Source organism: Acanthopagrus latus, chromosome 11, assembly GCF_904848185.1.
Source record: "Acanthopagrus latus isolate v.2019 chromosome 11, fAcaLat1.1, whole genome shotgun sequence".
Taxonomy (NCBI): Eukaryota; Metazoa; Chordata; class Actinopteri; order Spariformes; family Sparidae; genus Acanthopagrus; species Acanthopagrus latus.
The window spans coordinates 18,811,334-18,824,731 of NC_051049.1; the positions used below are offsets into that span (position 1 = coordinate 18,811,334).

At 39.2% G+C, this 13,398-nt stretch overlaps 1 protein-coding gene across 3 annotated transcripts in view; it reads right to left on the reverse strand.

Annotated features, from left to right (window-relative positions):
- Positions 1-13,398, reverse strand: part of LOC119028967 (adhesion G-protein coupled receptor D2) — an 83,836-nt gene that overhangs the window by 38,038 nt on the left and 32,400 nt on the right. The window contains exons 21-22 of one of the 3 annotated variants that reach the window (XR_005077863.1): positions 6,128-6,273; positions 2,626-2,667 (exon numbers count right to left, since the gene is read on the reverse strand). Coding sequence is in view for 2 of the 3 variants with exons in the window: in XM_037115452.1 (XP_036971347.1) it covers positions 2,626-2,667 (42 nt within the window). In the remaining variant the exon portion in view is untranslated. Of the gene's footprint in view, positions 1-2,625; positions 2,668-6,127; positions 6,274-10,094; positions 10,419-13,398 lie in introns of those variants that run through there. The other 2 variants (XM_037115452.1, XM_037115455.1) reach the window with 2 other exon arrangements.

A 13,398-nucleotide genomic window follows, 5' to 3' on the forward strand; every position in this document is an offset into this window, starting at 1 on the left:
ACCACACTGAACACACACGCAGTCTCAGAGACAGCATGTGTATACGGAGGATGTTTTGCATACATACCAACGTTGAAGGGCCACATAATGAAGATAGCCCAAGCCTTGTGACAGAGCAGAATCAACAGCATCATGTTTCCAAAACCCTCCTATTATTTCTGACAGAGGGCCTTCGACACAGTGCAGATGTTGGAGCGGCACCGTCTTAACACAATTTAATGGGGAAAGTAAGTCCTGGGGATTTCACTGATATCAAAAGCAGTCGGCGTGCTGAGGCAATTACATGACACAACTTAATTAATCATTTGACAATGAGGGGAAGGGCATTGTTTTAGATGATCGTTATGCGTTTAAGAGTTTTGCGCACACTCAAGGTTTCCCAATGATGCAAAGTGTGGTTACCCATGTAAATGGGCGCCAAGCGATTACCATATGAAAGCAGCGCACCCGACAACACCTGCCGACATCCTTGGAGCTGATGGAAATAAAAGGTCATCAAAGCGTGGGATTACAAGGTGACCACCAAGGAAAAGCTAATTGCAATGAATAATGGAAAGCTATTGTCAGGTAATTAGCAATTAAAACACTGCATTTTGAGTGTAATAGCAGCAGATCCAGACTGTCTTCTACGCCATATTTGTAATTATAGACTCATCATGAATGGGAGCATTTTCTGACTTTAAGACACCAGTTAATTCAACACTTTAGCATATCAAAGCAATATTTCTTCACAATAAGATGGTTAAAGACACATTTTTTCTATCAGGTTAACAACTAACAACAACTTTGCAAAGTTTTTTATTCATTCTATTGACTTAATTAAACAGAGCAGCTAAATGTGTCACATAATGTAATCAAATGAGGAGTTAAAGTCCCCAGTCATCAAGGCTGGCTAGCATTAACAAATACAGACAGAGCAGAGACCTCCCTGTCTCACATTGGCCTAGCTCCCTGCCACTCTGATTGCAGGGAAGAAACAAGAAAAAAAGTTTGACCATTCCCATTCAATTTGTATTTTTTTCTATTAAACAAATATTTCCTTTGTCAGTGTCATGGGGGTAAAACCTGAAGCCAGCAGTGCTCTGTGTCAAACATTAGACAAGTTAGAGATACAACGAAAGGCGAGCAAGGTGTGGGAGGTAAAAAGCAGTGTCTCAGAAAGGTGGCAATGGTTCAGAGGAAGAAAAAGAAATGAAATGAATTCTGTTATTTTTTTAAACATTAACAAAGAAGTGTGGTCCTTTTGAAAAGCGGAACATGTACATGAGCTGCTCACAAATTGTGCAGACCCCAGGGTCAAGGACAACTTGAGTGTAAGAAAATGAATTCCCAAGCACTAAAAAAGCCACTTAAGCAAGAATGTAGTGTTGATTTATTTCACAGTGTGAAGGGTCAACCTTCTGTGGCTCTGCTTTGCTGGTGCATCGCCTGTGACTCAGGGACAGGTCTTAACAGACTTGACAGTCAGGCTTCTCCTCTACAACATACCCAGGGTGTCTCAATGTATCTGACACCTAAATTTCATGCTTTTAGGACCCTTTTGAGATAGTTTTTAAACCAAATTTAAGGCCGATTTTTTGACAAATCACTTATTATTCAGGTGTTACAGGTAAGTATGAAGATAAGGTAGGTTTTATGTAGGAATATGACTATTAGATTGATTAAGGTTAGTCTACATCTTGCTAACAGGTAAGTGCAAGTATGAAGTGAAAAGACAGTGACAGTCATTTTGACAAAAGGAGGTTAAAAGATGCATGAGAGGATTTAGATCAAATGTGTGTGATAGCTAAGATCTTAGACGTTTAAGATTATTTAATGACTTTTAAGACCTAATATTCATAAAGTTAATACAAAAAAATGGTTGTTGAATCAAGAATTACATTTTTGTGTCCTGGTGGGTTAACTGTACTATGGGCAAAAACCCTTTTTAACTTAAGTTTGGAATGGAAAGTGTCAAAAAAAAAAGAAGCACACAAGAACAAACAAAAAACACACACAAAAAGAATCCTATTAACATATACTGAGAGCCACATTTGACCAAGAATGATTTTCACCACTTGCGTCTCATCCATTAAATCGCATCTCTCGGTCTTTGGCCACTCAACCACCCTACATCCTGACATAGAGCCACGGCGTATCTAAATGGTAATAAAGCAGCCTCTCAATACAATATCCTCACACCTTCATTGCATATTGTTGGCTGCATATTGTTTTTCTTTTTGTGTCCTCCTATGGTTACTGCTTGGGGTCCCGCAAAGCCCTGGCCAGTGGCTTTGTCAGGATGCTAAATGGAGGGCCGTGAGTTTAAAAACTTAAAGAGGCAGTGAAATATTAGCCAATGTGGGTGAGGAATGAGTGGCTGAGAACCGCGGCGTGTCAGTGTTTAATGGTCGGACTCGGATGCATATAAGTTAGTCCAAGCATGAAGGGCAGTGGGATGCTCGCGTGGAAACGATGTCCCCTCCCCTCCTTTCCATCCCTCCTCCCATCCACAGAAACACGTTCACACACATACACACTCATACTCTCTCACCCCACCCGCACAGCTTTTAAGCAGGGAGCCCATCAGAAACTTGTCATTTCTCTCATTCACTCCGACAGCCTTGAGACACAATGCAGACTTACCTCTGTGTTGTACACCCCATATATCAGGAAGATGAACAGGCCCTGCAAACACAGACAAAGAAAGAGAGAGAGGAAGGAGGGAAGAGAGAGAGAGAGAGAGAGAGAGAGAGAGGACAAAGTTGTTACAGTTGTTTTCTCTCTTATCCCCCAGTAAAAAAACAAAAGCTTAGAAGTAATAAGTGGAGCGACATGTAAGGGTTTGGTTGATTCAGAATAAGCTGAATAAGAGTGTTGTTAAAGTAGCGAGAAAAGAGGCAGGATTTGAAAAGTGCAACTTCTCCAAACCGGGCTACCTCCGCCAGGCTCAGCTTGCGTTTGTTTCGTCTACAATACTTGTGCTCCTCATTCCAGGCCCCACTAAGTCATCAAAGGCTCAGACCCAAGGTTCCACACTGCTTTATCGAAATAGAAAATCTAAAGTGCCATGTTCTGTCTGTGTTTTTCGACAAAAGGCCCAAGAATGCCATGCCCTTGGATGCATAAAGGCTGCACTTTTGGTCACAGAAAAAAAAAAAAAAATTCATTCCAATCCATTGTGGCGTCCATTGAATGTACAAGCTGTGCATTCGCCTTCAGCCCATAATGTAATACTGTTGCCTCAAAGGAAACAGTGAGAACAACGTTCTCAGAACACCGATTAAATAGTGCCACAAAAACATGTACAGAGAAAAATGAAAAGGCAAGTAAAATCCTATAAATTTCAAGGCTGATAGATATCGTAGATTCTTTGATAAGCCAGCAGCACGTTGATGTGGCACACACACACACACACACACACACACAGACAAAACAAACTTTTAAAAGTACATCATGCCCCTTTCACTGCCTAAAGTGTTTCTGTATTGCTTCATCTTTAAAAGAAGGTAAGGACACTTCCTGAGGACAGGCAGACACAACCTGGTCAATGCATCAATCAAGTCAAGTTTGGAGCTTCGAGTTTTTTCCTGCAGGGGATCTCAATGCATCACCATTGACAACATGATTTGGTGGCCCATTCAGAGTGACAGGCCAACGGTGGCTGACAATGACGACCTCTAGCCCAAGCTACTGCCCATTCACCTGCTACTGGCTGCTCTCCTGTCCTCCAGGGACAGAATTGCCCTGTCGGCCTGTCAGGTGGCATCTTATCCATATCCATCCTCTTTAAAATGACAATTCTGCTGGTATCTGACATGCTGAAGACAACAGGCATAACAAGAGATCTGAGACCTACACATTTTATTTCTACACTGCTTACTTACAATTGCATGTGATGTGAGAGGCAAACTTGCTTTGCCATACTTAATAGATTGTTTTAACTCCAAATGTTTTTACATGGCGCATAATTTCAGCAGACAGGCCAACATGCAATCAAACAAACAACGACAACATTGTCAGTAAAATGCCTACTGAACTCCCTGTCTTTGGAATAAACTCCTAGCTGCGAAAAAAAGGAAGCTGGCTCCAATTTTGTACATGATACAGGCTGGCTAAATAATTAAGTTAGTATCTGATTGTTACCAAAGTTCAAAGTCAAAAAGCAAATAACTTGAAGTACATATCACAAGTAATGTGCAACAAAGACACTGTCTTGAGCAGGATGTCAATGCAGTGATATATGCTCTCTGACAAATACCAAAAAGCATAAGCAAAGTAATCTATATAGAATTTTTCATGTTCAGAGAATACTGTTGTCATATTTCCTTTTTAACACACACAGTACGCACACAAACAGACACACACATACAACAACAGACAGTGGGTGGTTAATTTGAAACACGTACCCTATTGTATTGCATTAGAATAGCAATTTCTAACTTACTGTTGCAATTTGATTATCATGTTTTTGATCATTCCTCTTATTTGTAATTAATCTTTTGTTGTGTACTAAACAAAGTGGGGAGAACATACTGTGCACATTAAGAAAAATGATCTATTAAAATATAATTGAGTTAAAAATAAGCGGTAGCACAACAATAATGATAGATTGTTTAAAATGTTAATTCATTAATATTCCCACTAAAAACAAACAGACAAAAAATGGGGCGCATTATTTAAATGCATGTGTGCTTTTCTAAACCCAGTCCTGGTTCTTTTGAACTCAGCAGCAAATGCTACAAATTTATGCAAAGGATGGTTGCAGTTGCTTTCAAAGTATTGCTATACTGTACATCAAACAAGGGAGCATAAATTAATTAGCATCCAGCTAATTAGGGAACAATTGTATGTTTAAAAAGTTAAAGCCAACAAACACGGTTTGACCAAAAACATTATCACCCAAGAGAGATGTACAATGGTGCAACACAAGTCAGAAAATAGGATTTGTTTAAATTCACAAGAGTGTTCCTTTTTATCAGATACCGAGAGCTTTGTCTAAGAAAGCAGAGAGAGCACATTAAAATCAGAGATCTTTTTTTTCTACGAGAACTCTACATTAATTCTATTAAACAAGGATGCTGTGGTTCTGATCCTTTTACTGTGTACGACTGGCAGTTTGTGACATTGCCAGCCTCCTTTTGGAAATGTACCGTGTTCTACCTCTGCTGTCCTTGCAACTCTATCTTCCTAAAAGCATCAACTAAGTGCATAGAATTTTTAAGGTGATCCATCAACCACTGGTAATACTTGTAATAGATGCTTTATTCAACCATTTGTGTAAGTGTGCCTACTTAATAGCTCCAACTTATGTGAAAATGTCAAATTAATTAAAAAAGCTTATTTTCCTGGAATGCTAAAACTAGAGATCTTTGGCAAAAATGAATTACCATTTTCACTAAACTGCATCAGTTCCAAGTGAGCAGAACTGATTAGAGGCTTCTCACATATCCAGCCAAGTGAATGAGCACATAGCATTTAACTGAAGGATACTTTCTACAGAATATAAATCTGTTGATGGATGTACTTGTAGCTGCCAGGATTGAGCCTGTGACCTTTCAGTTATAATTATTATGGTGAAGTTGTCAAGACAGTGGCAGCTAAAAACTAACAAATAGCAGGCAGTAACTGATATGTTTTCACTGGTGTAAAGTGGCACAATCTTTTAGGGACATTTCTCAAACAAAATGCAAGTGTGCTTTTTGTATATCTTACATAATACTGAGGGCTACTTCAATCTGCTACAAACAAAAAACAAGAATATGATGGTTAAGATTTAAGCCCTATTAACAAACTGGAATCTGCTGTACCTTGCAGCATATACACTTCATCTGTGGATTTCATTTCTACCAGTATTTTTTTTAATATCCCCATAATAGTGAGGGTTTCAAACCACACATCCAAGTATGAAAGTTAAAAGCTGTAATCACTGGAACTAGTAATTTCAGCAAATGTAATTTGTATTTACTCCATACAAAGAAATGCTTTATTAAATTACAAATTTCCTTCATGACACCTCCAAATATGACCAAGCCTTTACGATGTAAGTTATGCCATTTGCTCTTCTCGATGCGCCAAGTCAAACCGAGACGCACTGATTTGCCTCTCCATCACTAGTTTTACTGTGCCAAGCTGGGTCAAGCCACACCTGCAATGGACCTGCTCAGGAGTAGGGCCGAGCTGTGAAGCCCCGCCTCCAAAGGGACCGCTGTGATGACTCACGACTGTGACCAACCGTAACAAGCACCCGTCTACTCCTAAAAGAGATATTCAACTCATGTCTGTGCAGGAAACCTGAGGAAAAAAAAAAACACTTTTAAAAGTCTGTGTGTTCAGATTGTTAACACAGGCAACTTGTCTGTCTTCATTTAGAGCTAAACGTCCACAAATTCAGATTGTGCAAAGCCAGTAACTACTGCTATAAGGTTATTTGTAGCATCAGACATGTAACCTTATTCAGTGATGACCCTTAATTTAGGCATTTACTGTGGTATGAATGATCACAGTGGAATGCCATTCATCTTCTAATAAAAGCTGAGTACTGGGGTATTTTAAAGACAAAGACTTTTGTTGTATGAAATAAATCAGATGTGAAAAATAGGCTTTGAAAAAATTTGGGCACCCTTTTCATTTTGTTGATTTGAATACCTGTAACTTTTTAGCACTGATTAATTGGAACACAAATTTGGTTTGGTGAGCTCATTAAGCCAATTGCAAGTTGTTCCTCTCTTTGACTCGCTTCTGAAGAGTGTCAACAATGGGGCCTCAAAACAACTTCCAAATGACCTGAAAACAACTATTGTTCAACATCATGGTTTAGGGGAAGGCTACAAAAAGCTATCTCAGAGATTCCAGCTGTCAGTTTCCACTGTGAGGAACATAGTAAGGAAACGGAGGACCACAGGCACAGTTCTTGTTAAGGCCAGAAGTGGCAGGCCAAGACAAATATTGGAGAGGCAAAGGTGAAGGATAGTGAGAACGGTCAAAGACAACCCACAGACCACCTCCAGAGACCTACAACATCATCTTGCTGCAGATGGTATCACTGTGCATCGTTCAACAATTAAGCACACTTTCCACAAGGAGAAGCTGTGCAGGAGAGTGATGTGGAAGAAGCCTTTTCTGCACACACACCACCAACAAAGTCGCTTGAGGTATGCAAAAGCACATTTGGACAAGCCAGCATCATATTGGAATAAGGTTCCGTGGACTGATGAAATAAAGTTATTTTGTCAAAACAAGGGGTGTTATGCATGGCGGTGATAGAGCACAGAATTCCAAGTGGTGGAGGGTCCATAATGCTGTGGGGCAGTGTGGCCAGTGCCAGTACTGGGAATCTTGTTAAAGTTGAGGGTTGCATAGATTCCACTCATTATCAGCAGATTCTTCAGAATATTGTTCAAGAATCAGTCACAAAGTTTAAGTTACGCTGGGGCTGGATATTTGAACAAGACAACAACCCCAAACACTGCTCTAGATCTACTCAAGCATTCATGCAGAGGAACAAGTACAATGTTTTGGAATGGCCATCCCAGTCCCCAGACCTGAATATCATTGAAAGTCTGTGGGATGCCTCGAAGCGGACTGTCCATGCCCTGCAACCATCAAACCTAACTGAACTAGAGATGTTTTGTAAAGATACCGCCATCCAGAATCCAGGCACTCATTAGAGGCTATAGAAAGCATCTAGAGGCTGTTATTTTTGCAAAAAGAGATGTGATTTTTCTGGTGCCCCAATTAATGCACCTATCTAATTTTGTTTTGATGCATATTGTACATTTTCTGTTAATCCAATAAACCTCATTTCACTACTGAAATACTAGGGCTCATCGACTATTTGATAGATCAAAATGAAATTGCTGATCCAAACACCCAGTGATTTATAAATGAAAATAATGAACATTGTCAGGGGTTGCCCAAACTTTTTCATGCAACTGTATGACAATGAATAAGGGCATATAAACGTTCCTAACATCATCATTTCATCCTGTTAGAAAATTATACAAAATTATTATTATAGTAACATAATTACCATATGAATTGTTGTGTATGTTGCGTAATGGCCAAAAGTATCTTCTGTATGGTCACAGTGGCCTTGGCCTTTGACCACCAAATTCTAATCAGTTTATCCTTGAGTGTAAGTGGATGTTTGTGTCAAATTTGAAGAAATTCCCTCAAGGTGTTCTTAAGATAAAAATTTCACAAAGAGGACAGGCGGCTAGACGACGACATAAAGACAGACAACTTGAAAACATATTCTTCCAGCCAATCCTATCACTGATGTGGAGACATGAAAGAGTGTCAGCATAATTCATTCTTGCATATATGCAATGCAGTCACACATATCTCCACAAGAAGCTTGGCTTTGAGCGCTGATAAAATCCATTAAATCCCAAACATCAGCCCAGAGCTTCCACATGAACTGCATAGTCCGTATTTTGACAGTGAACACGATGTAACAATGTATCTCCATACTCATAGTGTTAGTTGCTCCACCTTTTTTCTCTGTTACAAATCCTCAGTCAACAATGTCTCTGGATTTAACCCCCTCCCTTACCTTTCAGCACTCCTATTTCTCCATCTCCATCAACCTCCCAAAGGTGTGAAGTTAGTGAGCGTAGCACTGGCAGGTAAAAATCTCAGAAAACAGCAAGTTTATGACATTGTCCTTGGGAAAGAAATTTTCAATGTAAAGATATGAAAACCATGATTAAGGAGGGAGGGTAGTGTCTTTGCAAGGAGAGAGCGACTGGCAGGACAGCTTTCTCTTTCTTGCCAGAATATATTGCTGCTGTCAGCTTACCGATCCCTTAGGGATAGAATGTTAACATGAGGTATAATGATAGGTGATATAATGAATTTTGTGTAATACCAACAAAAGGTAAGTACAGTGGGTGTTTCAAAGCTTAATTCCTAAGCACATTTCCCCAAAATGTTGCCAATGTGGTATATAGGGAAAAAACAGTCTAGCCTACAATAGCTTTCCAAAACATTTCCAGTGCTGTGTTTGTGCTAAAGGAGGAGTGCATGAAGCAAAAGAGTGTTTACATGTTTCTGAATGTAATAGTAAAACAACATACATTTCATGCAGTTTTCAGTAACTAACTCTACTGCTAGACCAGTTCTATTCAATCCTAGTCCTGGGGGCACCCTCTCCTGCATGTTAAAGATGTTTCCATAGCCTCAACACACCTAATTCAATTGAATGGCTCACCATAAATTTTCAGCAGAGCTTGCTGATGAGCTCATCATGTCAATCAGGATAATCTGCTACTGCATTAATTTTTTTTCCTGTATTTAACACAGTGAAAGTGTGAAAGCAGGGTGCAAAGATGAATACACAGGGTGATAAGCTCTGTCAGCAAGTTGACCCAAATGTAGATGCCTATACAGTTTGCCACAATAGCCAGGTCAGACTTCCTTTCTGTTTGATTATACGGTATATCAAAGTCTATATTGGAAGTCCCCACCATGATTAACACTATGTAATCATTTCATCAGTGCCACTAATCAAAAGAAATGTTACAGCAGTGTCAGGGCTCAAGCCGAGTATGGTTACATCCAATAAGAGCTCTTTAATTTCAATCTAGTGGTAACTGAAGGCATTTTTTTCACAAAGGCCAAGAGACATTAATAAAGCAACTTTTCACAGGGGCTTTGGCTTGAGCCTGTATGCATGTGCCATTCTGGTGCTAGGTCATTCTGTTCAGCAATGCCTCAATGGTACAGTACATTTATTTTCATATGTGGATCTCAAAACAGGTTTCCCGCTATGTTGTATCATGACTGCCATGCTTTGCATTTGGTTGGTAGGACAATATGGCTTGCAGTAATACTGAAAGTAAATTCAGCCATTACAAACATTAGGGGTATAAAAAATATGTTATATGAATCGGAAATTGTTTTTTCAGTTAAAGATACGACAACAGAGATTTGCGGACCTATGGCTCAATCTAAATGTACTGTGGACTGGTCAATGGCCCAAATTTAAAGTTATGAATTGGTTGAGTGAAGCTGCAATGCTGCTACTTACTCACAGCATCTCGAAACTTAAAAATATTGCAAATAGAGGTAGCACTATCAAGAACATGCCAAACAAAGACAAGGAGATTCAAACTTTTTCCAGCCACAACTTGGCGAGGTCTAAGATAATCATGGCATCTATAGCCTGTTTTATCAGCACAACCTGTCTGCTTTTGAACATGTTGCCATTGTTAGCTGTATTCTGTGACTGCTGGTAGTACTGCAAACTGATAACTGTCATTGTCTATTGAACTGAACCATACTGCACATTGTTATTGTTATATTGTTATTACTAGGAAGGTGAAAATACAGACAATCAGGGACTATTCAGTTCAAAGAAGTCCCATGCAAAAAGATCCACTTCAGGCAGTCCTTGCTCATGCAGTACCAGTCAACAGGATAGTGGTTCCTCAGATCTAGGATAAGACAGGTGCGTTTTTATACACTGAGTTATAAAAAGATAAGGATCAAGATATACATAATAGTAAGAACAATACATAGGATTCCCTGGTCTTCTGAAATATTTTTTTAAAGGCAGGCAATGCCACTTTTGCAGAATTGGCTTAGTCTAATTTATAATAGAAAATGAATGGCTACACAAAGCAAAAATTGTATCAGATCATATCATACTGAAACTGGATTGAATCGTACCGAATCAGAATCGAATCATTCCAAAATAAAAAGAATCTCCCCTGAATTGTATCAAAGCCGTACATGTGTAGATTTTTTTTTTTTTTTTTTTTTTACGTATCGAGATACTTAAAAAAAAACATCTGATAAAGGAGAAATGCACACCCAAACAAATATACACTGTTTCAACGTCAACACTTTCCAAACATTAAGTTGCTCTAGTTCAAGTACTACAACCAAAAACCATGCTTCAAAAGAATTTCCTTCTTTGGTAGGGCACAAAGTAAAAAAAAAAAAGTCTGCTTAAGAAAGTTACACACCATCTCAACCACATGTTCCACGCAGGTTTTAGGAGAATTTCAGGCACTGCCATTCCTCAACATCAAAAGTAATCTATACTTATTCAATTTTACATCAAAAATCTAAATAGATTTACTTTTTTCAAATTAATGTGTCAGTTGGACCGACAGCTGTCATTTTAGCAGGTGAAGAGCACAACTTTCACATTCTTTTAGAGAATTCCAGGCTTCAGTGTCACCCAGTGCCAATAATGGGAGGTATTCGAACACGTCGTCAAATATCTCAGCCTAAATTCAAACACACAGAGACACTTTTCACAAATAGAGCTATCTGCATCCCCACTTGGCAAAAAAAGTGGAGGAAAAATTCTGCCCTCACACCTGGTAATCATTACAGAAATGAGAGACAGAAGAGGTTAAAACGCTGTGATGGGGGAAAAAGAAAAGAAATTCACACTTCTACGCTGGGGCTTGCTAATGTCTCTGACCCCTCCAAGCATAAACAGTTTAATTAACATGTATACATAACTTTCACTTTAACTGCTCATGGCATGTCAAATCAAAGTGTCTGTCAAAGCTGTGAAACAGGGAGTTGATACTTTGCAGGTCCTCAGTTCAAATCCAGCTCTGTGTAACTACTCCAGCTGGCCAGAAAAGCTGGCAATAAGACACCAAGGCAGACAGACAAGACAGATAAACAGGCAGGTAGACGGGCAGCTTGCCACTCTGTCAGTTCGATGGTGTAAACACCTCCAAATACAAGCTTCAACACCAAGCCGAGTTTTGTTAAACTCAAACAAAAAGTAAACAAAACTAAAAAAAAAATTGTCTAGGTGAATGAAGTTGTGACTGACCAAACACACATTCAGGAAAGATTGTTGAAATTGTTCATAACATGCATGAAAATGCATTACTGTAATAATGTGTTTATGAACTGTTTCAACACATTCAAAGTTACAAATGGAAATAGGAATGTTCTAAATTTTCAAAGACACAAATCTCTTTAGTCAAACAGAAGTTTCATCTTTGATTTATGTTTCATTTGAATCCAAATAATTATGCATTTAAAAGTTTACATTGCTGGTAAATTTACAAACAAATATGTAGTCTTGAAACACTGGGAGTTGCAAGTGTTGTACAGTGCGGAGACCATAATATCCATCCAGTATCATTAACCTGTTTATTCAGTTCTCGATGACGTGTTACAGTATTGTCTGTGTGTGAGGGTGGGGTTGGGGTCATAGTTTTCTTCCTGTTTCCATCCTGTTGTACATTAATAGGAAAAGTGGATCAGTTATTCTTTGAGAAGAGCTATTAGGACTCTCCCTTTTTCTTTCCCACATACACACATCCAGTCAGTTGGGCTGTCACATTGAGGAGGGGACCCCCGAGCCAGGGTGTAAAGCTACAGAGGTAAACTGAGAGTGTGTACACACACATAAACAGGCACACACTGAGGCCAGCAGCAACACCAGTACTGTGTGTGTGTGTGTGTGTGTGTGTGTGTGTGTGATGGCTCAGGAGAGGAGGGAGAGTTATTAGCTTAGCCCTGAACCACCTACTTAATATAGGGGCCGGCGGTGATTGCTAACAGAGCCTGGCAGAGGTGACAGCTTTTGGCCCTGCTTGAGGAAATCCAATTGAAAAGCAGCCAAGAGGAACAACAACCCCGAAACAGATGTTGCTTGCTACCACTGGCGCAACTTGGGTACACACAACCCAGCGGCAAAAAAACCATGATGGCAAATCTGACACACAAACACACACCCAGCGGACACAAAGTGGAGCGTGCACACATATATTGTAGAGCCACATGAAACTGTACAATAATTGCAGGTTCAAAGGGGGGAAAAAGCAAAACCAAACACATAAACTGTACAAGATGCAAACTGGCAATCATTTGTAAGGCTCACTCCTGGTGCTGCTTCTAGTATTTGCATTACAATTGGCATTTTTGTAATCTGACCTTCATCCTGATGTTTGTTTTATTGATTTTTTAGACCAGTTTTAACCTTTTTTTCTTATCAAAACATGCTAACGCATCTCCAAATGTTTTGTTTGTTTTATGAATAACAACATAATAGGTTTTAAAGAATATTTTTGTCGGTGCTGTCAGCTTTATCATAGTTGCAAAATGGTGACCAGCAGTGCTGTGTTTAAAAATACTGATAAAATACTACTAAATGACATTCAAAATTCTTATTAAAATAAAATAACATCGTACAGGTTAAGCATAACACACTCACACTCACCTAACGATAAGCAGACCTATTGGGCATTTCCCTCCAGTTTAAGCATGGTTTAAGGATCCATAAATGCTATCATTTCAAGGTTAGTAAGGAATTTCTTTTTTTCATGGTGGAGCACAAAACACCCTGGCAGCTAACCCCAAAATGGAATTAAGAGGGAAAGTTAAAAAAAACAAAACAAAACAAAAAAATCAGGGAATAGTTTGTAAGTCTGTTAA